The sequence below is a fragment of the Fundulus heteroclitus genome, chromosome 13 (genome assembly GCF_011125445.2).
Source record: "Fundulus heteroclitus isolate FHET01 chromosome 13, MU-UCD_Fhet_4.1, whole genome shotgun sequence".
NCBI classification, from domain to species: Eukaryota; Metazoa; Chordata; class Actinopteri; order Cyprinodontiformes; family Fundulidae; genus Fundulus; species Fundulus heteroclitus.
The window spans coordinates 39,163,016-39,187,479 of NC_046373.1; the positions used below are offsets into that span (position 1 = coordinate 39,163,016).

At 45.2% G+C, this 24,464-nt stretch overlaps 1 protein-coding gene and 1 long non-coding RNA gene across 2 annotated transcripts; both read left to right on the forward strand.

Annotated features, from left to right (window-relative positions):
- On the forward strand, nt 1-19,673 carry LOC105923829 (cilia- and flagella-associated protein 69). The gene is made up of 22 exons (XM_012859771.3): nt 1-756; nt 1,715-1,774; nt 1,842-1,907; nt 2,110-2,219; nt 2,289-2,365; nt 4,638-4,736; nt 5,561-5,713; nt 5,783-5,960; nt 6,034-6,157; nt 6,246-6,294; nt 6,367-6,476; nt 6,668-6,899; nt 8,245-8,376; nt 8,453-8,559; nt 10,387-10,505; nt 15,658-15,932; nt 16,041-16,178; nt 16,705-16,781; nt 17,901-18,098; nt 18,230-18,316; nt 18,422-18,496; nt 19,465-19,673. The coding sequence occupies exons 1-22, from the start codon at nt 664-666 to the stop codon at nt 19,552-19,554; spliced, it is 2,649 nt and encodes an 882-aa protein (XP_012715225.2). The 5' UTR covers nt 1-663; the 3' UTR covers nt 19,555-19,673.
- Nucleotides 19,674-20,622: 949 nt separating this feature from the next.
- LOC118565377 lies at nt 20,623-23,212 on the forward strand. Its single transcript, XR_004932365.1, has 3 exons — nt 20,623-20,862; nt 21,260-21,387; nt 22,459-23,212. It is a non-coding gene; the product is annotated as an uncharacterized LOC118565377 (long non-coding RNA).
- Nucleotides 23,213-24,464: the final 1,252 nt, after the last annotated feature.

The following is a 24,464-nucleotide window of genomic DNA, read 5'->3' on the forward strand; positions in this document are numbered from 1 at the left end:
GGGCGGTGTGGTTCGGCCTTGTTTTGATGGAGTGGCCTCGGAAATCGTATTATACAATCTGAGAGCAATAAAAAGCTAAAACTGATTTACAGCACAACCCATTAACAACTTATTTCAAAAGACTATATGCATATTAGCAATCAAGAGACTTTCCTATGTATATTTTTTTCACAAATCTGTATAATAAACCGATTTAATAACTCACAAACAGCTAGAAGTGAAAATGAATCATCACTTTAGTTTATAGATCCTGCAGACATATAGGATTTCTAAGTTATTGATGAATTTCTGGGTTTGCAGGTCTGAATTTTGCCTTCATAATGTTTCCAGATGATTTCCCCCAAACCTGAATGCAGAAATTTCGACATTTGAGGAGAACCTGAACGCACCATCCGCTGTGTCGCTTTCCGTCGCGTTGTTAACAGAGTAACCATAGCAACCGGCACTCTGCGCCTTCAGGGACCAAAACCAGAATTAGGATATATATTTTTTACCGGAGTATAAAACACTTTGTACTGTCAGAAACAACCAGTTTTACCGTTAATGGTTTGTTCCAGTTAGAAAATCGCGTCATAGCATCCAGAGACGGCGGTTTAAAGGCAAATTAAAGAAGTTTTTTTTAGCAAAGTTTCGGGTAAAGGACTGTTTTACAAGCGGGACGCGATGGATTCAGGAAAAATTGTCCATCAGACGAACCCGGAGATTCCTGCGAAAAATCTGACCGCAACTCATAAGATGAAGCACTTACATGACGAGGTAATGGGTTTTCATTTCGCCTGCCACCATGAAGGGGTCTGGCTACCCTGTGGTATCCTAAAGTTAACAAATTATAGAAATAACCCCCAAAATGATAAAGAAATAAAAATAAATCATCAGTTATTAAGACTATAGTAGTAATTACAGAGTTTGAGAAGACATTTAGGAGATACATTTTATAAAATAAATGTGAAATAGTGATAAACAATGACAACATTTTTACTGCCAAACACAAATAGTACTAGTAATAAATGAACAATTATCACATGTTGTATTGACCATATTGTTTTATAATGATTTGAATTGTTTTAAGTTTTGAAATTTTCTTAATCCAGTTTTGAGTCAGTTGACTCTTATAAAATATGACAGATTTTGTCTTTTAATCAAAAAACGACGGAAGCGTATTGCATTCACCGAAGAAAAAATAAATCAGACATCTTATCTCTTAATTACGAGATCAGGATCTCGTAATTAGGAGATAAGCAGTCATAATTGTGAAAAAATATGTCATAATTTCGTGAAAAGATATCATAATTATGAGAAAAGATGTCATAATTAAAAGATACAAAAACACCAGGCCAGGAGGGCCTTAATCGGCACCCTGAAGGAGCTGCAGAGGTCCACAGCAGAGCCTGGAGGTTCTGTCCAGAGGACCAGAACCAGCCGTACGCTCCATAGAGCCGGGCTTCATGGAGGAGAGGCCAGAAAGAAGACATCACTGAGGGTTAAAAACCAGAAGGCAGGGTTTGAGTTTGCACCTGAAGCAGCGCTGGAGGGGTTTAGATGTGTTGGAACGGCCTAGTCAAAGCCCGGACCTCAGTCCAGGGAGAACCTGTGGTCAGACGTGAAGATCTCTGATCATCAGAGGAAACCGTCCAGCATGGAGGATCTGCTCTTTGTTAGTTTTGAACCAAGGAGCTATTTGAGTTAAAATTTTCCCCTCATGATATTTTTACAGGTCAGTCCTAAACGTCTTGACCTCATCAAGGTGATTCGTCTTCTCGAGGATCCTCTGACGGTAAGCCCAGCGTTCCTCATTTAGAAGTTGCGTTTGCTGCATCTGTTCATCTGTTTCCTCCCTGAAGACCAACCTGACGGAGAGACACCTGTTGGTCCTGAAGAAGCTGCTCAGGAGGAACCAGGCGGGCTTCGTATCCTCGTTCCTCGACTCTTTGTCTGGAGATGAAATTCTATCAGGTGTTTCCTGCAGAGAGTCACGCTTTTGTCTTTCAATACGAAAGTTTAATTTTCATCCGTATTATACACTGTTTTTACTGTTTTTCTGTCTTTATGAAACTCCACTTTTTCTATAAAATTGGATCTGGACGTTAATGCTTCTTAATGCCCGTTAAGCTTTTGCGGCAGCTTGCAGATTTATCCCACATACTCAACATCTGTGCTGAGAAAGCGAGCGACCGGCCCAGATATGCTTCGGTTCTGTGTGGCGCTCTGGAAATCTGCAGGTAAGAAACTCAGAGATTTAGATGTCAGGCGGTTTCTGCGTGAGCAGCGTCTCTCTGTTTGGGTCTCAGGTTTCCCTTCCTGAAGGAGAGAGCGTCTGACGAGCTGATCTACGCTCAGGACGTCGTGGACTTCCTCTCTAACATGGGTACGTGCTGCAGTCTGCTCCAAAGAGTTACGCTTTTGTGTTTCTTTGGCTCTTTGAGAGAGAAATCTGCTGTAATTCCTCCGTTTTCAGAGTTTGAAAATGATTAAGAAGATAGAAAACAGGCTTTTCTGCAGCTTTAACTAGTTCCACACTGGAATATAATCCAGTTAAGATGGTAATCTTTTAATTTCACCAACATGTCTGCCATGACTGGAAGCAATATTCAAATTCAAAAACTTTATTTATCCCCAATAGGGCAACTCAGTTTTAGCCTCCCAGTTAAACAGAAGACAATCAATCAATCAATCAATCAATCAATCAATCAATCAATCAATCAATCAATCAATCAATCAACCAATCAATCAATCAATCAATAAATCAATCAATCAATCAATCAATCAATCAAACGTTCAGAAACACTTTGTGACATCATCATATTGCGTTTAGGTACCAGGACAACTTAGACTTAGACTTTCTTTATTGTCATTTTGTATGCATAGAGTGCATACAGAACGAAATTTTGTTTTCATACAGCTCAGAAAAATTGCAGTAACTCTACAGGATACGTTGCTGTGAATTTACATTACAGAATTAAAATGCAGTAATAAATTGTAGTAATTTACAGGATAAATTCCAATTGATTTTCCGGATAAAGTGCAGCAGTGATTTAACAGTAGATAGTTGCAATGAAAACTGTCTACTGTCATTGCTTCTTTGCAATGTCAAATAAGCAAATACAAATATCACAATCCATGGACTAAGCAGGGACCAATGTTTGAGAAGATAAAATAAGAAAATAATACAAAGTAAATAATGAATAAATATAGAGGTTTGCGATGCCTGGCGCAGGTCTAGTTATCGCTGTCAGCACTATTTAAAAGCCGGATGGCAGAAGGAATAAAATAATTCCACATGCTTGTTTAACAAATAAGAAGCAAATCATTGCACCAGCTGGGGTTAGATAACTTGTTGCCAGCTGAAACATAATCGCCCACGCAGTGATTATTGGCTGCATTGGTCAGGCAGTGCAAAAGAAAATTCAATAAATGAATAATAAAAATGATCCTCTGAGATACATTAAAAGCTTCTGCATCAAGTGGGATCTTTGTTGTCCCCTCTTAGTGACTGACTCTGTTTTTATCAAAGCTGAGGTTGGAGTCTAACATGGTTCCTAAATACTTATACTAGGCCTGTGCATTAAAATCGATACAAAGGTTAATATCGATGTTTTTAAAAACGATTTAATATCGATATTCTGGCTTTTCAATATACCTTCCAACACCCAGGGGACGTTATTACAGCCGTTACTGTTCACAGCGACGAAGAGCAAGTGAGACAAATTTGGCCAACAGGATTTTAGAAGCGCCTTCATCCCTAAAATCAGACGTTTGGCACATTTTTGGTTTCTGTGATACGTTAAATGCATTGAATTAAATGCTGTTAATATAAATAACACCAAGATTTTTTACTTTATTACCAGAGGCCAAGTTAATGCCATCCAGATTAAGTGATTGATTAAGAAGTTTATTTTTTGAGGACTCTGGCCCAAAGATTACAACTTCTGTCTTGTCAGAATTTAAGTGCAGGAAATTTAAAGTCATCCAGCTTTTGATGTCATCAATACATGACTGCAGTCGAAGTAACTGATTGGATTCATCAGGATTTATGGATAAATATAGCTGAGTATCATCAGCATAACAGTGGAAATTAATCCCATGCTGTCTGATCATTTTGCCGATGGGAAGCATATATATAGTAAATAGAATTGGTCCAAGGACTGAACCCTGTGGTACTCCACAGGTGACCCTAGAGTTTGAAGAAGATTTATTATTAATATGAGTCTCCCTTCATCTTTGGGGAACAGTTTGGGTCAGATGGTTTAAAAGAAAAATGGATTTTCTAACAGGACGTTGGTCCCCGGGTCTAGAAATGTATAACACAGGCTACCATTCGACTTCAGAGCTCATATGTGTTCTGAAAGAGTTTTAAAACTGGATCTCTGTCAGGAAACTCACTGGTTTAAATAACTTCTACCAATTCTGCCAGGCAGAGCGGTCCAATATCAGCCAGAATGATGCCAGAAACTGGCTGCTAAAAGCTTTTAGTCAACATGCAACCTGCTGAAAGACCCTGAACCAGTTATTATTGTGGGTGTATGTATACATTTGAGCCAGTATGTATAATTATGACCCTGTGGAGCTCAGAGGAGATCTGGTGCAGCCAGTCCTGCCCTCATAATCGCAGCAGCAGGCTCAGCTGTGTCTGTCTGCAGGTCGTCTGATGAGAGTTCCTCACGCTGAAGTCCAGGAGCGTCTTCTTCAAACCGTGAAGTCGTTTTTCAGCTCCGACGCTCCGACGGACCTGCCTGAAGGTGTCTGCACAACATCTTCTTCCTCTCCTCTCCCCGGTTTCTATCACAGACCTTCTCAACGTGACGCCGTGAATAACGAAGCCACATTGCTGCTCCTGTTTTTACAGAACAACTATGTTATATCACTAACTCGAGGTTTTCCACAGCTCGCACTGATCTGAGGCAGAAAGTCGCTTCACGTCCAAAATGAAACTGACGCTAAAGTCTCGGCTGCTTTAATCTGGTTTAACTTCAGCAGACTGACTTTAACCTCAGGCGGATGTTTTATATTTAAGTCCCAGTTGGTGTTACAGCCGGATCTCATGACGACTGAGCAGTAAAAACGTATGAAAAGGAGGAGCAGAAAGGAGAGGTTAATTTCTGCCGTAAATAAAATCCTTAATTATAATAAATCAATTTCTCCCAGGCTGAGATCATGCATCATGTCTCCAGGCCAGAAGAGAAGCTGGCGACGTAAATCTCATGTTTCTCTGCCTCAGACCTCTCAGGTGTTGACTTTATTCTCGCCGAATGCCCTGTGAGATTTTAGTTGTGAACAAATACAAATAAAAGACTGAACGGAAAATTAACTTTTGTTCTAGACGTGCACATTCAGCCAAACTTTAACAAATAAAATCCACATTTTTACTTTTTATCAAACGTTTCTGTGCTACTTTGACACATTGCTAAAGGAAATTTTGTTTTCCCATCACAAAAAACGTTGAATATTAGATTTTATCTGCATTTCCTAACAAGCCTGTTAGTTTCTGGCGTTGTGGTTCTGTTGACGTCCAGCCCAGACAGGTAAACGTTTCTGCGTTCCTCCATCTCCGTTTTCTCCTCAGATCTCCAGCCGACATCTCCAGTTTACCGCCTCCAGCTGCTGGAGCGCAGCGACCTTCCCAGGACGCTGCTTCTGTCCATGGCTGCTCTCCAGAACCGGGCCTCCACCAGGCTGCAGCTCCTGCAAACCCTCCAGCTCCTGTCCGGCTGCTCTGGTGAGGAAGAGCTGAGTAACTCCACCGGATCGGTGGCTCTCTAACCTTCCCCACCGTTTTGCTGAACAGACCTGAACTGCGCGTCCATCCTGGAGGCCGGAGGAGCCGAGACGGTCTGCCTGCACATGAACGAAGCGGAGCGGTGCGGCCGGGCTCTCCTCTGCTCCTCACAGATCCTCTGGAACCTGCTGCAGAGCGGCGGCAGGCAGGAGGCCTTGGCTCAGCTCAGCAGCATGGAGTGTGCGGCGTAGGTGTCGCTGTGGCAGGTTCTCTCAGGCGTCCGTCCTGTGGAAGCGTCTGACTGTCGGCCTGTTTGTCAGATCCCTGAGGGAAGCCTTCCCCTTCGAGCCCGAGGCCACGTCCCACGCCTCTGACCTCCAGCTCAGGAACCATCTGCTGGTGGTCACCACTCTCATGGCGGAAAATCCAGCCTGTCCGCTCGTTGTGAGTCCGACGCGTTCAGATAAATGTTCAGTGAGATGTAGGAGATGTTCCTCCGCGGTTCTTCTCTAATTATCTCTTCATTTTCCAGGAGAGCCTGTTTGCCAAACAGCTGCTGGGCTTCATCACATTTCCAGAAGGTGAGCCACTTTCCTCACTGATGGAAAAACAACCCAACGGCGTTTTAACAGGAAATCTCTCTTTGTTTTAAGCGACCGGCTCTTCAGCCCAGAAACTCTTCCACAGCAGCGAAGAGCTGAAGACCAGGAAGCTGCTGCTGAACCTGCTGGTTGTGATGTGCAGAAACGTTGCAGCTCTGCAGGTCCGTCTCTCTCTCTCTCTCTCTCTCTCTCTCTCTCTCTCTCTCTGTCTCTCTCTCTTTATCTCTCTCTGTCTCTCTCTCTCTCTGTCTCTCTGTCTCTCTCTGTCTCTCTCTCTCTCTCTCTCTCTCTCTCTCTCTGTCTCTCTCTCTCTCTTTTCACCCATGAGTCTGATTGTCCTCCGTTCCTTTAGCTCTTCAGGGAGGAGCTGGTCATGGTCCACCTGCTGCAGCTGGTGAGTCCGCTTGTTGCCTCACCTGAGCACCTGCCGGGCTCACCTGGCTGCCTCCCCCCCCAGCAGGAGGAGCTGCAGCTGCAGGCGCTGGACGCCCTGGCCGGCATCGCTCCTGTCATGCTGCACGACTACATGTCCTGTCAGGGGAACACGTACCTGCTGCTGCTGCTGGACTGGTGCATCCACACAGGTCACCTCCAGGCCCTAAACTATAAAACCTTTAGAGACTTCGCCTCCCTGCAGGCAAGCGCATTATTTTAACTAGGGCTGGACCATATAGAAATAAAGCATATCGATAAAATAGCATATCAATATCAACAAATTAAAAACATATATTCTAAGTGCAGCCCTGGCAATTTTATGCTATTGCTTAGCAACCTATTTTTAGATAAAGACACAAACACTAATTCAAACTCAACCCTTTATTCAACCAACTTTTTACCAAAACTGCAAGTTTTTAGAAAAAATAAAAAAGAACATGTGCTCTCTGAACTCTTTGAAGGGGGCAGAGCTTGGTTCCTGGGTCTGCGTTGTGATTGGTTGAGAGGATGCAATGATGTAATATTAACCCACAGACATATATACGTAGACGCGTCATAGGGCGCAGGTTCGCACGTCAACGTCACCGCCATATTGTATGTGGCAGAAAAAAGTTGAGTTCTGTTATTGTGAACGTGGATCAGAGAAGATGCCTCATTCCTGTGCTGCAATAAATACACACACACACACATATACATATATATATATATATATATATATATATGTGTGTGTGTGTGTGTTATGAATATAAGGATCAATTTGTTAAATCTAAACATTGTGGTCTTCATTATTTCATAAAACCGTGTCACATGTGAACCTTTAGGAACAGACTTTTTGGGGGAGTATTAAAGAGGTAAAATTAATAATATGAGAAAAAAAAGTCCTAGGTCAATAAAGTAAAAATAAACAAACAAACACAAAAGTGATAATGTTATGATAATAACATCATATTATGAGAATTAAGGGGGAATACTTCCAGAATAATCACAGTTTGCAGAATTATTTCACTCCTGGAGTAATAGGGCCAGGTTAGATTATTTTAAATATTTTTATTCTTTAGGAGAATAAATTCAGGAGAATGAAGCTAAAGAGATACGAAAATAAACTTGTAATATTACAAAAAAAAATACTACGAATACAAAGTATATTCAGAGATTAAAGTCCCTCTGATACTGTTTAAGTGACTGAGTAACTGCAGATTTGCCACATTTAAGATGGCGGACGCTCTGACGCATCGCAGCATAGGCAGAACCCGCCCAACGACGCGTCTACTCTTATATTATGTCTATGTATTAACCTACATGATAGGCTAGATTGCAAAAGGAAAAAAAAAAATTTTATTCTATTGAACTTTTTATTGATCCTTTTTTTTTACCATCAGTCTATCGATTGATATTTATTGTTATTGAATTATCGTCCAGCCCTAATTTTAACTCTGCTTAGCTGCGGTTGAACGTTTCCTCCGGTTCTACAGCAGCGACTGGTTTTGATTTCAGATGCCAGAGTCAGAGGCAGCAGGACGGCGCAGACGCAGCGTTGCATCCGGGTGCTGCGTTCTGTGACGGCTCTGGGAGAATCGGCCGTAAACCAGGACCTCTGTGACCAGGGAGCCATCCACCAGCTGCTGGGTAATTCCTGCGTCAGCCGCAGGAAAGCGTTCGCCGGAAACGGTGCCGTGGAGTCACGGCTGTGTCTCCCTCTCAGGGGTTTTGGTCCTGATGGAGGCGAGTTGTGACGAGGTGGCCATGGAGGTGATGACGAGCATCCAGCTCATCCTGTCAGCGCTGTGTGAGACCGACCTACACAAGAAGGTAAGGATGCCGTTCATACGAGCTAAAGGCTGGTTCATTAAAGTTTAATATTTAAAAGGAAACAAATATACAGATGAATTAAATATAAAAAAGTTCAAATTTAAAAATAAATAAAATAATATTAAATAAACAATTTATTCAATTCAATTTTATTTATATAGCTCCAATTCATCTCAAGGTTCTTTCCAAAGTCAGACTCCATCAGATCCTCCAGGTTGGTGAGAAAGTTTCCTCTCTAAGGAAACCCAGCAGGTTGCATCAAGTCTCTCCAAGCAGCATTCACTCCTCCTGAAAGAGCGTAGAGCCACAGTGGACAGTCGTCTGCATTGTTGATGGCTTTGCAGCAATCCCTCATACTGAGCATGCATGAAGCGACAGTGGAGAGGAAAACTCCCCTTTAACAGGGAGGAGAACCTCCAGCAGAACCAGAACCAGGCTCAGTGTGAACGCTCATCTGCCTCCACCCACTGGGGCTTAGAGAAGACAGAGCAGAGACACAGAAAGCTCAGAAGCTCACATTGACCCAGGAGTACTTTCTATGTTAGATGGTAATAGAGGATGATCTGCCTCCCCTGATGATGTCACAGCTAACAGAACACCAGACCAGGTGTACCTTCTATGAAGAGAAAAATGACAGAGAACAAAAAGTTAAATGCTGAAATAACAATAAATAATCCAAATACAAAAATGGCAAAAATAAAAAGGTGGGGAAAAAACAAAAATGTACAAATTTAAAAAAAATGTATCTTTAGATTTTAAATAATTGTAAGGAAGCTCCTTTCAGCCATTTATATGCAGGATCTGGTTCTTTCAGTCCTGACCCAGACCTCATAGCTGAGGTTCTGGACGTAGACGGAGCGGTAAACCCAAAGCATTTATTTTTATCTTAGCTCGTTCTTCAGGACAGATGGATCAGCGCCGGCATCGCTGCAGCTCTGGTCCGTCTGTCCGTCTCCAGCCCCATCACTGGTGAACCAGACACCAAGATGCTGATCTGAGGCACCTGGGTTCTGCTAACAGAGCTCTGTGGCGCCACCTGGAGGTGAAAGTCCAAACAGGTCGTGTCCAGGATTTGTGGGGTCTGCAGAGATGTTAGCGGATCTTCTCCTGACCTTTGACCTGTCCAGGTTCTGGATGGAGGGACGTTCCTGATGATCCTCTCTGCAGACCTGATTATCATTACATTCTGGACCGGTTCTGTTCTGTGGATGATCCAAACCACCCAGTGATGGAGGAACACAGACCAGACTGGATGAAGACGACCAGCAGCTCCTGGGGAAGGTTGGACTTCTGGAGCTGCTGCAGGAGGTCCAGTCTCTGCTGGACCTTCATCAGAACAGGTTCTGGTTGTGAGGAACCGGCTCAGGTCCAGAGAAAGGCTGGTTCTCAGGAACCAGACGTGATCCACAGCCAACATTTACGTACATTGGTACTAAATTATGAGTTTATGGGTTGGAAGTTCTGGTGGATATTAATAGTTATGAAGGAGAGAAGCAAACCGCTGATTAAACATCTCTGTCCTCCAGTCAGGAACCAGAGCGAGAGGAAAGGGGCGCACTAAACCGTGACACATTCTGGGTTAACGTAGGAAGAAATAACACGTAGACTTCAGCTGAGGAATATGAGTTCCTATCTGACGCAGCTCCTCCCTGTGAGCATGAGAGCTTCTTCACACGGGAACGTTATGCAGGTCCATCTGGACAAGATATGATCAGAGTTACAGACGTCAATAATATTTTCCAGAAGGTGATGAAATGACATCCTGACGGAGGTACGGACGGCCTAAAGCTTCATTTGTGTGAACCAGGATGTTCCGTTGTGTTGCAGGAGCTGTTTGGTCCAGAGGGAGTAGAGATGGTGGTCCATTTCCTGAAGAACGGTTCTGAGAAGTTCTACAGCGGCCTGGGACACAACAAGCTCGTGATCTCCACCGTCGACTGTGTGTGGTCAGTTCAACTAAACTGTAACCGTGCAGAACGCAGCAGAACGCAGCAGAACGTAGCAGAACGTAGAAGAACGTAGCAGAACGTAGAAGAACGTAGCAGAACGTAGCAGAACGTAGAAGAACGTAGCAGAACGTAGCAGAACGTAGCAGAACGCAGCAGAACGTAGCAGAACGTAGCAGAACGTAGCAGAACGTAGCAGAACGCAGCAGAACGTAGCAGAACGCAGCAGAACGTAGCAGAACGTAGCAGAACGTAGCAGAACGTAGCAGAACGCAGCAGAACGCAGCAGAACGTAGCAGAACGCAGCAGAACGTAGCAGAACGTAGAAGAACGTAGCAGAACGTAGCAGAACGCAGCAGAACGTAGCAGAACGTAGCAGAACGTAGCAGAACGCAGCAGAACGTAGTAGAACGCAGCAGAACGTAGCAGAACGCAGCAGAACGTAGCAGAACGTAGCAGAACGTAGCATAACGTAGCATAACGTAGCAGAACGCAGCAGAACGCAGCAGAACGTAGGAGAACGTAGCAGAACGTAACACAACGTAGCAGAACGTAGCAGAACGCAGCAGAACCCAGCAGAACGCAGCAGAACGTAGTAGAACGCAGCAGAACGTAGCAGAACGTAGCAGAACGCAGCAGAACGCAGCAGAACGTAGCAGAATGCAGCAGAACGTAGCAGAACGTAGCAGAACGTAGTAGAACGCAGCAGAACGTAGCAGAACGTACGCAGCAGAACGTAGCAGAACGTAGCAGAACGCAGCAGAACGCAGCAGAACGTAGCAAGCGCAGCAGAACGCAGCAGAACGTAGCAGAACGTAGCAGAACGCAGCAGAACGCAGCAGAACGTAGCAGAATGCAGCAGAACGTAGCAGAACGTAGCAGAACGCAGCAGAAGGTAGCAGAACGTAGCAGAACGTAGCAGAACGTAGCAGAACGCAGCAGAACGCAGCAGAACGTAGCAGAACGCAGCAGAACGCAGCAGAAGGTAGCAGAACGCAGCAGAACGTAGCAGAACGTAGCAGAACGTAGCAGAACGCAGCAGAACGCAGCAGAACGCAGCAGAACGTAGCAGAACGCAGCAGAACCCAGCAGAACGCAGCAGAACGTAGCAGAACGCAGCAGAACGCAGCAGAACGCAGCAGAACGTAGCAGAACGTAGCAGAACGCAGCAGAACGTAGCAGAACGCAGCAGAACCCAGCAGAAGGTAGCAGAACGTAGCAGAACGCAGCAGAACGTAGCAGAACGCAGCAGAACGTAGCAGAACGTAGCAGAAGGTAGCAGAACGTAGCAGAACGCAGCAGAACGTAGCAGAACGCAGCAGAACGCAGCAGAACGTAGCAGAACCCAGCAGAACGTAGCAGAACGCAGCAGAACGCAGCACAACGCAGCAGAACGCAGCAGAACGTAGCAGAACGCAGCAGAACGTAGCAGAACGCAGCAGAACGCAGCAGAACGCAGCAGAACGTAGCAGAACGTAGCAGAACGCAGCAGAACGTAGCAGAACGCAGCAGAACGCAGCAGAACGCAGCAGAACGCAGCAGAACGTAGCAGAACGCAGCAGAACGCAGCAGAACGTAGCAGAACGCAGCAGAACGTAGCAGAACGCAGCAGAACGCAGCAGAACGCAGCAGAACGTAGCAGAACGTAGCAGAACGCAGCAGAACGCAGCAGAACGTAGCAGAACGCAGCAGAACGTAGCAGAACGTAGCAGAACGCAGCAGAACCCAGCAGAAGGTAGCAGAACGTAGCAGAACGCAGCAGAACGTAGCAGAACGCAGCAGAACGCAGCAGAACAGCAGAACGTAGCAGAACGCAGCAGAACGTAGCAGAACGCAGCAGAACGCAGCAGAACCCAGCAGAAGGTAGCAGAACGTAGCAGAACGTAGCAGAACGCAGCAGAACGTAGCAGAACGCAGCAGAACGCAGCAGAACGCAGCAGAACCCAGCAGAACGCAGCAGAACGTAGCAGAACGTAGCAGAACGCAGCAGAACGTAGCAGAACGCAGCAGAACGCAGCAGAACGTAGCAGAACGCAGCAGAACCCAGCAGAAGGTAGCAGAACGTAGCAGAACGCAGCAGAACGTAGCAGAACGCAGCAGAACGTAGCAGAACGTAGCAGAACGCAGCAGAACGTAGCAGAACGTAGCAGAACGCAGCAGAACGCAGCAGAACGTAGCAGAACGCAGCAGAACGCAGCAGAACGCAGCAGAACGCAGCAGAACGTAGCAGAACGTAGCAGAACGTAGCAGAACGCAGCAGAACCCAGCAGAACGTAGCAGAACGTAGCAGAACGCAGCAGAACGTAGCAGAACGCAGCAGAACGTAGCAGAACGCAGCAGAACCCAGCAGAACGCAGCAGAACGCAGCAGAACGTAGCAGAACGCAGCAGAACGCAGCAGAACGTAGCAGAACGCAGCAGAACCCAGCAGAAGGTAGCAGAACGTAGCAGAACGCAGCAGAACGTAGCAGAACGTAGCAGAACGCAGCAGAACGCAGCAGAACGTAGCAGAACGTAGCAGAACGCAGCAGAACGCAGCAGAACGCAGCAGAACGTAGCAGAACGCAGCAGAACGTAGCAGAACGCAGCAGAACGCAGCAGAACGTAGTAGAACGTAGCAGAACGCAACAGAACGCAGCAGAACCCAGCAGAACGCAGCAGAACGCAGCAGAACGTAGCAGAACGTAGCAGAACGCAGCAGAACCCAGCAGAAGGTAGCAGAACGTAGCAGAACGCAGCAGAACGTAGCAGAACGCAGCAGAACGTAGCAGAACGCAGCAGAACGCAGCAGAACGTAGCAGAACGGAGCAGAGCGGAGCAGAACGCAGCAGAACGCAGCAGAACGTAGCAGAACGCAGCAGAACGCAGCAGAAGGTAGCAGAACGCAGCAGAATGTAGCAGAACGCAGCAGAACGCAGCAGAACGTAGCAGAACGTAGCCGAACGTAGCAGAACGTAGCAGAACGTAGTAGAACGCAGCAGAACGTAGCAGAACGCAGCAGAACGCAGCAGAACGTAGCAGAACGTAGCAGAATGCAGCAGAACGTAGCAGAACGTAGCAGAACGCAGCAGAACGTAGCAGAACGCAGCAGAACGCAGCAGAACGTAGCAGAACGTAGCAGAATGCAGCAGAACGTAGCAGAACGCAGCAGAACGCAGCAGAATGCAGCAGAACGTAGCAGAACGCAGCAGAACGCAGCAGAACGTAGCAGAACGTAGCAGAATGCAGCAGAACGTAGCAGAACGTAGCAGAACGCAGCAGAACGTAGCAGAACGCAGCAGAACGTAGCAGAACGTAGCAGAATGCAGCAGAACGTAGCAGAACGTAGTAGAACGCAGCAGAACGTAGCAGAACGTAGCAGAACGTAGCAGAACGCAGCAGAACGCAGCAGAACGTAGCAGAACGCAGCAGAACCCAGCAGAACGCAGCAGAACGTAGCAGAACGTAGCAGAACGCAGCAGAACGTAGAAGAACGCAGCAGAACGGAGCAGAACGCAGCAGAACGTAGCAGAACGCAGCAGAACGCAGCAGAACGTAGCAGAACGTAGCAGAACGCAGCAGAACGCAGCAGAACGCAGCAGAACGTAGCAGAACGCAGCAGAACGTAGCAGAACGCAGCAGAACGCAGCAGAACGTAGTAGAACGTAGCAGAACGCAACAGAACGCAGCAGAACCCAGCAGAACGCAGCAGAACGCAGCAGAACGTAGCAGAACGTAGCAGAACGCAGCAGAACCCAGCAGAAGGTAGCAGAACGTAGCAGAACGCAGCAGAACGTAGCAGAACGCAGCAGAACGTAGCAGAACGCAGCAGAACGCAGCAGAACGTAGCAGAACGGAGCAGAGCGGAGCAGAACGCAGCAGAACGCAGCAGAACGTAGCAGAACGCAGCAGAACGCAGCAGAAGGTAGCAGAACGCAGCAGAATGTAGCAGAACGCAGCAGAACGCAGCAGAACGTAGCAGAACGTAGCCGAACGTAGCAGAACGTAGCAGAACGTAGTAGAACGCAGCAGAACGTAGCAGAACGCAGCAGAACGCAGCAGAACGTAGCAGAACGTAGCAGAATGCAGCAGAACGTAGCAGAACGTAGCAGAACGCAGCAGAACGTAGCAGAACGCAGCAGAACGCAGCAGAACGTAGCAGAACGTAGCAGAATGCAGCAGAACGTAGCAGAACGCAGCAGAACGCAGCAGAATGCAGCAGAACGTAGCAGAACGCAGCAGAACGCAGCAGAACGTAGCAGAACGTAGCAGAATGCAGCAGAACGTAGCAGAACGTAGCAGAACGCAGCAGAACGTAGCAGAACGCAGCAGAACGTAGCAGAACGTAGCAGAATGCAGCAGAACGTAGCAGAACGTAGTAGAACGCAGCAGAACGTAGCAGAACGTAGCAGAACGTAGCAGAACGCAGCAGAACGCAGCAGAACGTAGCAGAACGCAGCAGAACCCAGCAGAACGCAGCAGAACGTAGCAGAACGTAGCAGAACGCAGCAGAACGTAGAAGAACGCAGCAGAACGGAGCAGAACGCAGCAGAACGTAGCAGAACGCAGCAGAACGCAGCAGAACGTAGCAGAACGTAGCAGAACGCAGCAGAACGTAGCAGAACGCAGCAGAACGCAGCAGAACGTAGCAGAACGCAGCAGAACCCAGCAGAACGCAGCAGAACGTAGCAGAACGTAGCAGAACGCAGCAGAACGCAGCAGAACGTAGCAGAACGGAACCAGAGATGCTCCTGGATCCGGGATGTTCCACCCGGCCGGGTCCAAAGTTCCGCAGCGTCTAGTTGTTTATCTGAGGTGAAGTAGAGGAAAGTGGAGGTAGTTCTCCTTCTTTGTTTCTCCGTCTACTTTGTGCCGTGCACCAGAGACGCTCCCACAGCATGATGCTGCCACCACCATGCCTGTCAGTGGTTAAATTCAAGTTAAACTCAAGCCTGAGTTCTAGTTCTGACGCGACACTGAAGAGGTTTGTTGTGCAGAAGATTGTTGGACTAAATAACTAAAAGCTTCAGGTGAGTGGATGGAAAGATCTCTGAGCCAAACTAACACGACCAGTTCTCTGTGGGGAGCTTCTGACTCCGTCTTAACTTCCCAGCTAGTTCTGAACGCCAGAAAATCCTGAACCTGCTTGACTGATGCAGAAAGTTTCCCCTCAGGTCCTGCATCGTGGGCTGCAGCGTGACGGAGGGTCACTTTCTAGCAAGAGAGGGAGCGTCTCTGTTGCTGGATTTACTCGCAGCGACTCCCAGCTGCGTCCGCGGCATCATCCTCGCCACGCTGCTGGATCTCTGCAGCAACCCAGAGACCCGGCCTCAGATCCTCGGCTGGAGAGACGCCGGCGGTCTGTCGGCTGCCGGCGTCCTGCTGCCGCTGTGGAGGGAGGAGGAGGAGGAGCTGGGAGTCCTCCGGAACCGACACGGCGGGATCACAGGTCAGGAAGAAATGACCTGAGAGAGAGCAAGAACAACTGCAGATTTATTACAGTGTTTTTAACTGTAAACTCTGACAGTCCGACTGTTGTGGGTCTTTTGTCTTAAAGATCCAAAGAAGCCGCTGCTGAGCCGTTTGCAGGAGGAAAGCAGCAGTTTGTCGTTTGCTGCCAACACGCCGTCTGCAGCCGTGCTGGAAACCTCAGAAAACCTGCGAGCTAAGATTTACCTCCTGCTCTGCAGCTTAGGTCAGAGAGCCGCGGAGAAAACGTTGAATTATTCAGATAATTACGGCCGATTAAAAACATTTTAACGACCTGGAGAACCCTGAAGCCATTTTCCCCTCGTCCAGCGAGACAAAATGAGTTTAGAAAAAGTAACAAGAAGCAAACTGGTTTATTTTTGTGACATCCACTTTAGGAAATTTGTTGGGATTTTTTTAATTAAAGAACAACAATTCAGTTATTTTTGGGTGAGAAAAAATTTTACTTAAAGGGAATAAATAAAGTTTTTGTAATGGAGGGTCAAATTATCAGAGAAAATTGTGTAAAAAAAAATAATATAGAAGTTTGAAACCAAAAGATGAAAAAAATGACTTGATAAAAAGGAATATTCCTTATGGTGCTCTGCTTAGATTGAACAAAAATGCTCCAAAAAATTAAATCACTTCTGTATTTCAAACCATTGCTCATTTATTTTTAGTATTTTTGGCCAAAGTCATTAGGAGGAACCGATACCTGGTCTGTTTCCACATTTGGGTTTTTGAACCTTCAGGTTTCCAGGAGCTCCCTGGTCTGTCAGCAGGAGACTACGTGACTCTGAGCATCGTCAGGAGATACCTGGACTTCAAGGTAAAACACTTTTAAAACACGAGTTAAAAAGCAGAAAACTGACTAGAAGGTCTGAAATAAAAACCAAGCAGAATCCAACAGAACCATTTCTTCTCACAGCTTTTCTCTGACAAGGTTGCAAAGCAGGAAATGAATTAAATGTTGAGTTTATCCTAAATCATTAATAAAGCCACACATTGAAACGCAGAAAACACTGAAACTGAAAAACCTGTGAGGGTAAAAAGAAAAATCTGCAGTTTGACGCCAAGTCTGAGAAAAATAATTCAACAGATTCAAAGTAAATCCATCCAAAGACGGATTCCTCGCTCCTCACAGAGGAGCCGTGGTGTCGGATCCCTCAGAACCATCATCATCAGCTGGTGGAACCAGCTGGGATTATTCTGGAGAACCTTTGTCCAGCTTCATGCATCCGACCCATGGAAGGAAGGAATGGAGCAGTGAGGAAAAAGGAGCTTTAAATCTGATCCAGTCCCTGCAGCCAGGTTCTCGGATCACATCCGGCGGCACCAGAAAGTCAAGCAGAGGTTCTGGAGCAACAGCTGCTGCCTTTCGGACCTCATATTTCACAGGAACATTCCAGCATTTTCCACCCAGATAATGGAGAACCAGAGCCAAACAACCCGGATCATCACCCCTCCACCACGAGGTGTTTCTGCTGAGGAGGAACGAGGCACCGCTGCTCCGCTCACGGGTCCGCAGTCCGGGTCTGTCCCCAGGAGAGAGAGCTGGAGAATTTAGGAACCAGAACCGGGACGGCAGACCCATGATGGTGGATGAATGGGCCGAAAAATGAATGGATGCAGCCTGAAATGTAGCATTTTATAGATAATTAACCTGAACAAACAGAGCAGGAAATATCTGGGCTTTTATTCTGCATAGATACAAAAAGTACAGAAATGACCTCAGAGCTGCTTATTTTAAAGGCCGGGCTGCAAATCCACGTCTTCCAGATCCATGAATGAGGAACAGATTCACTTTCTAAAGTCAGAAAGTCCAACATGGTGCTTTTCCATCAGTGCATTTCAGAGCTTTTTTTCCCTCAGAATCAACTTTTGGTGTCTGAGCGGTTTAGCTTTGTTTTCCACTGAAGGGCTGATGGTACGTCTGGTTTCTCCGCAGGTGGCCGAGGTGTGGCGTGAGATCAGCAGCGAACTGATTCTGGACGGCGTGAAGCCGATCAGCTCTGACGAGGAAGCTCTGAGGTCCATCTGCGAGAGCTCAGAGGAGACGGCGAGGAGGACGATGGAGGAACAAGCCCGCATCCTGGAGGAGCAGCAGCAGGAGGAGATCAGGGAGGAGATGCTCGTCTACGCAGAGGTGCTGCAGATGTTTAGTTGTTGTTAGAGAAACCTAAAGAACAGCCTTTATGGTCTTTGCTGTCCTGTGAAACTGGTTTAAATTCCTTATTGTCATGAAATAAGCTCAGATTTTTTTTTTTTTTAAATCAGATGAAGACTCAGCGGACACAGCAGCAGCTCGCGGCCAAATCCTGGGACAGATTTGTTTCCAGGACTTCAAATTACAGCATCCTGAAGGTTTTTACCTACGAACACCAGCAACACTTGCTGCCAAGCCTAAAACCGGGCCTTTACTGTGAATAATATTTAACTGCTGCCTTCCTCTTGTGTTTTTCCTTACAGGAGGAAAAAGCTCGGAGGATGAAATATATGGAGTCAGAACTGAAGCAGGAGGCTCCTGCTGATCGTCCTGCAAAGGTCTGACAAACACTGAACACGGGTGTTAAAACGGGTTTAAATGAAACAGATAAACAGATAAATGGAAACCAACACACTAGAAAATCTATGTTATATAAGCTAAATGTAATCTAATTTTTATACATAATATTATAAATAAAGCATCACTCATATTGTTCGTTTATTGAACAGAAAAGATTCAAATCGATCCTTCAAAGAGTCAGCAAGGACCACCAACACTAGATTAATATTTGTTTAAATTTTCCTACATTTCATTCCAACTGTTTTCCTTTTCCTCGCTTTTATTCTGTTTTTTTTTTTTTTTAAATGTTTTAATCAAATAAAGCGCTTTGCATTGACTTGAACTGAAATGTGCTCTACCAATAAATCTGCCCAGATGGTCGCACATTATCAGCAGAATGTAAACGTAACGTCTGCATTTCTAGCGTTCTGATTGGTCGATCAGAGCTTGGGGCCGTAGGATTTGTTCCCCACAGCTGTCTGCTGAGAGCGTACTGGGCATGCTCAGTGAGATTTAAGATGTTTGTTATTTAAACAAACGCTGGTGGGCCGGTCCCAACATCAAGACGCCTCAGTAGAAGTCGGGATTCCAAAATAAAACCAAAACTCAAAAAGGTCAGGATTCCAATATGGCGACGGCCAGGAAAGCTGTTGTTTTGTTCTTAGAACCTCTTATAAACGTCTTTTAAAGCTTAAATTTCCACATGCAAACACCAGTTTTAATGTGTTTGTTTCCGAGCTGCAGCCGCTGCATGTAGCACAGATTTTAGACGCACTTTTACATCTGTGTCTGTAAAATAAACGTGTTTTATCACAGCTTCCTGTTGTTGATGCGATGAGCCGCCATGTTGGATCCGACAATCAGCCTAGCAGCGTCAGTCTGGGTCGGGGTGGGGGTGGGGGGGGGGGACTGATGTGTGAAGAAGGTCCAGTTTCTGAGAACCTCTGACGCTACGTGTGTGTTTCAGCGTTTCATCAGCCACATCCTGGCCGTGGAGAACACCGGCGATCCGGGTCCTGCAGGGATCAACGTCACACTCGCCAGAACCTCCGTCTGAGCCACGCGGATAAAAAGACGGCTGCAGAAGCTCAGCAGGACTTTTATACTCCAACAGCTTTTAATCTTCCTTCATGTGTTTCAGATCATTAAATGATTAAAACTGAGAGCATAGCAACATTTTGCACAACACATCCTTTATCTGTGTGCAGCCGTTTCTGCTGGGATCATGAGACGAGGAGAAAATACAGACATGAGGTCACTTGGTCGGCACAGTCACTGCCTTGTAGTCGCGCCTTACATCCGGCGCTCATGCAGAAACTTCCCTGAACCGTTTCTGCGTGTTTAACACGAGTTTTTACGTCTGTCTAACTTTTAGACTGCACTCAAAGGAACATCTGCTCCTTAAATAAAGCTGCTGAGCTGAAGCAGTCTGTGCGCATTTAAAGGTGCGTCATCAAGCATGCAGGAAAATAAATGGTATCCATATTTTATGTGAATCTTTTTACGGCCGACCAAGGCAGATCACATCAGCAGCTGTTTGTGTGTGAAATAAATACCACCGGCTGGAGCTTTTAATCAGGTCTGCCTGCTGATCTTTATGAAAACACCGTCCTAATAAAATGCCCCCCCGCATTAAAAAGAATTAAAAGAAACATACTTTCATTTAGGATGTAAGTCTCTATGTTTTTACATCACAAATGACACAGAAGTCTGTTTACATGTAACAGTTGCATCTGAGACAAAATGTACAACCTGACACTTTTTTCTGTGCAGTCAAACCTTTTTATTTTTAAACCAATTAACTGAGAATCTGAATCTCGTTCTAATATCCAGGCAATTAAAAAAAAAAGCTTTTTTACGTCAAAGTATTTCCTTTAGACCCAGGTTTTCTCTCTGTTTTCAACAATAAGTTACAGTATGAACCATACTATGAATTTTTAATATTGTTCCTTTATGTAATGAAAGCAGCGGCCTTACGTAACCCTGGAACAACATCTGAACATTTCCAGTTTCAGGTTAAAGTAATTAAATTAAAGCCTTTAGCTCTTTTTGTCCTGCAGCTTTCTGCCCCAAACTTTCAAAGCGTTTCATACTCTGTGTTTCCACGTTACATAAGTCTCTGCAGTGCATTAACACAAATGTTCCCTGAAGCGTGCAACAAGCTGCACAGAGCCACTCTTCTCTCGCTGCTCTCATCCTTTGGCTGCCTGGACGGCCGGATCATTTTTATGAAGCTTCATCAGAGTGTCGAGGCCAGACGAAGGATCACGGAGCAGCAGGAGCGTCCTCGGTGCAGCCATCTGTGAAACTGGGCGCTGGTTCTGCATTTTGGACCCAGTCTGCACGTCCAGAGGACCTGAAAACTGTGAGGAACTCTTTGTTTTACCTAATTACTGAGTTACGGGTGCTGCAGGAACGGAAAATGTAAAGACAGTGGCGTCTGAGACAAATCCTGTAAACATGTTTCTGGATATGCAGGATGTTTATGATGCTGATTACTATTCTAATTATTATGATGATCATGATTATTATTATTGAATGCGTTCATAGTGGCTGAATGGGACTGACCGATGCGGTTTGCTTTGCCTTTCTTAAACTATTTAATACATGTTCATTGCATCACCTAAATACTGAACTAGAAATCTTCTGTCAGCGAGTGTTGAGTTACTGTGGAGGGACACCTTTGGATTAAAGGTGTTAAAAGATCAGACCTCATAAAAAGCAAAGATTTCATGTAATTCTTCCTCGTTGGGGACTTTCAGGTTGCCCAGACTGCAGCGGGACTCATTGTTGCTCTCTCCTCTGTCTCCTCAACTCATCGCCAGCTCCAGCAACAGGAATGATGTTCCGGCTGGGAAGACTGACACCGGGATACTTCCGACTCCTGCAGGTGAGAGAGAGTCGGTTAGAAACCTGCAGATTGCCTGACGACCACTTTAAGCCAAACTAACAACCAACCAAGTTACTAAACAGACAACCAACTAAATTAACCAAACTAACTGGTGACCAGAACCTGACTACCCAACCAAACATAAAGCCAACAACCAACTAAAACAAACAAATGACTAATCAACCTGTAGGAGCCTGAATTAATATTTTGTTATTTTCTTGGTATGCATTATGTTTGATGTTTTGTTTTTCTTGCTACATTTACTTTTCTTGAAATTATTAGATATTATTGGTAATTCATATTAATTTTAGTAATTTGTATATTTAGCTATTGTGGTTATTTTGTTATTATTTTCATGACTTCTGCTCCACACGTGTCACTTTTAAGGATGATGCATCATGGGAGTTTTGTGGTGTGTAGCTCACACAGTGGAGCCAAATGTGGTTTTTTTTATCTGTCGCCTTTTTCCTTTCTATGTATGTTTGGCTCCCGTTTTTCTATCTACTCACTAAAAAGCTTTTTTAAATGCATCAATGTCTCTATTTGTGGACGAATCATCTGGACAACTTGTGTTTGGAAATGCTGAGTCAGCGAGTCAGGCCGGCTTCACTTATTTTTAATCCCACACAACCGACTCCTGGGTTTTTAATCTTGATTTAAAGGAACTCTTTCAGCACTTTTCCAGTTTTCTGGGAGTTTGTTCTAGATCAGTGGAGCATAGGAACTAAATGCTGCTTCTCCATGTCTGGTTCTGGTTCTGGTTCTGGTTCTGCAGAACAGGCTGGAGCCAGAAGACCTGAGTGGTCTGGAGGGTTGATGCCCTGATAACAAGTTAAGCCCTGCAGGGATGAATCTTTGATGGACGCGTCAGCTTGAAGATGACTGGATGGAAAGTTTCCGCATGAATATTTCACCTGGAGCTGCAGAGCTCGTCTCAGAGCGGCGGAGCGATCTCTATAAAAAAACAAAAAGTTCAGAGTGCTGCCGAGAAAACATCCATAATGAACATTTCCTCCTCCCCACTGAATATTTTATGTGTCTGTGTTTTCTCCCGCCTGTGCGTCCCTGCAGAGGCAGATGTCCGGTGAGGTTCAGGTGGCGCCGTACAGCAGCATCATGGAGCCTGTGGCCGTCACCATGGCTACGTTGGGCGTGGCCGTATCTGTGTACAGCGCCAGGCAGATGACGGCGAGCGGCGAGAAACGCCACTGAGAAGCTCTTTGGGAATGATGGAGACGGTTTGTGTTGGAGGCTGAGAGGCTTCAGGTCTGTGGAAGGAAAATGAAAGTTTGTTAAAAGGAAAATTTGGTCCGAGACGAAAGAGCAAGTTAGAGACGTGATGCGGGCTTTTCTGTTCCAGCACTAGTAATTTCATTAGAAATAGGACTGATCCACTGCAGGAATGCCTCATGCCACCATCCTCAGGACGCAGACACAGGACTGTAAGGTGCAGGAAACCAGAGGCTGGTCTGTGGAAAAGAGTTTCCCCATTAGGTCACAGAAGTCTAGAGTCTAGAAAATCTGTAGATTTTACATGAGGCTATTATTGTTATTATTGTTGGTACTTGTTGTACTACAAAAATTATTCATTTTAATTCTGATATTAATCACAAATGTTTGTCATTTTATCATTTCATCGCATTGTGCCACTGCAGTATTTGAGTTTTGTCGTACATCCTGACCCAGCCACACTTCTGACTTTAAATTATTCACAAGAAATGTGCAGAAAAAGACTCTTTTCACAGTGAGATGTCAGTTAACTGTATTTAAAGTATGCACGCTGTGAAATACTTTGCTTAACACAAATTAAACATAAATTCCAGTATGGATTGTTTTTGTCCCTTATTTTTTAATCTCACAGTACCAGAGCTACTTTTACCCTCCAAACAGTCGTTTTTATTGGTCCTGCCTAATAAAATTTCTGTAGAGCTCCAATAGTTACACGATCCTTTAAAATAACTTTTTTTTTTTTTACCATAGTAAATTTGTGGTTAAATAATCACAATTGTATGTATTTGGAATCAATTTTCTATAGGTTTAAAAAACTTGAAAAATAAATAAATAAAGGCATTTTTCTGGTTCCAAACTAAAGTAAAATTAAGTTAAAAGCAAGTCGTTTGCAATATAGTATAAAATTATTAGTACCTGAAACCATAAATCATTTGTAGTCTTTGCAGTTATTGCTTAAAAAACACACTAAATGTAACTTTTTAAATTACCTTTGGTTTAAAAGCATTGTTTGTGTTTGGCCAAAGCTGATCAGAACCGCTGGGGAGGTTCTGTAGGGCTGCATGTTCTCCTGCAGAACCATAACATTGCACCTGAAACCTTTAAATATTTGCCTTTTTATAGCAGCTTATAATAACACACGTTGATCAAAACGGAGCAAAATAGCAACATCTAAATGCATTGTTGTTTGGTGAAACGTGAATTAAATGGAAATATATTTGTTCAGTTTCAGCGAACAGAAACAGAAGCAGGAGATAAAAGTTGAAAAGTTGAACATATTCGTGTTTCTCTGAATTTACTGTGAGATTCGACGCCGGGCTGAAGCTCTGATCTGGGGCTCTGAGTCCCGTCCTCCAGCCTCCAGCCTCTGGCCTCCATCTCTGGGGGAAAGCCGTGTGCTGCCAGGCGGCTGCACACTCTGAAAGGACAGATTCCTGTGAATGAAGCTCTGATGGGTGGGAAGAGCTTCCTTTCACTGCGGGGCTCAGAAGCATGAATAAAACACTCAGAAGATAACAGGAGGACATATTTTAAAACGTGAAAGCTTGTTATTGCTCCGTGGATTCAGTCGGATGCAGGATAGAAACACAAATAAAAGGGAATGTTCTTCTAAAAACAGACAAAGGAAACTATTCCAGCATTCCTGCAGAACTAAGTTCCTTCAACTTAACAAAAACCTCCTTTTGATTCCTGAGCCTCCAATCTCGTATCAGAGTCTGGAAGCTCTGACATCAGTCCCTCAGCGAATGATAAGAGCCATGTTACATGGATCAGTCCCTCCTTAATGAATCTTAATTAATGAGGTGATTTTTGTGCAGTGATCTTGAAGCTTCACTTACAGAAATGTG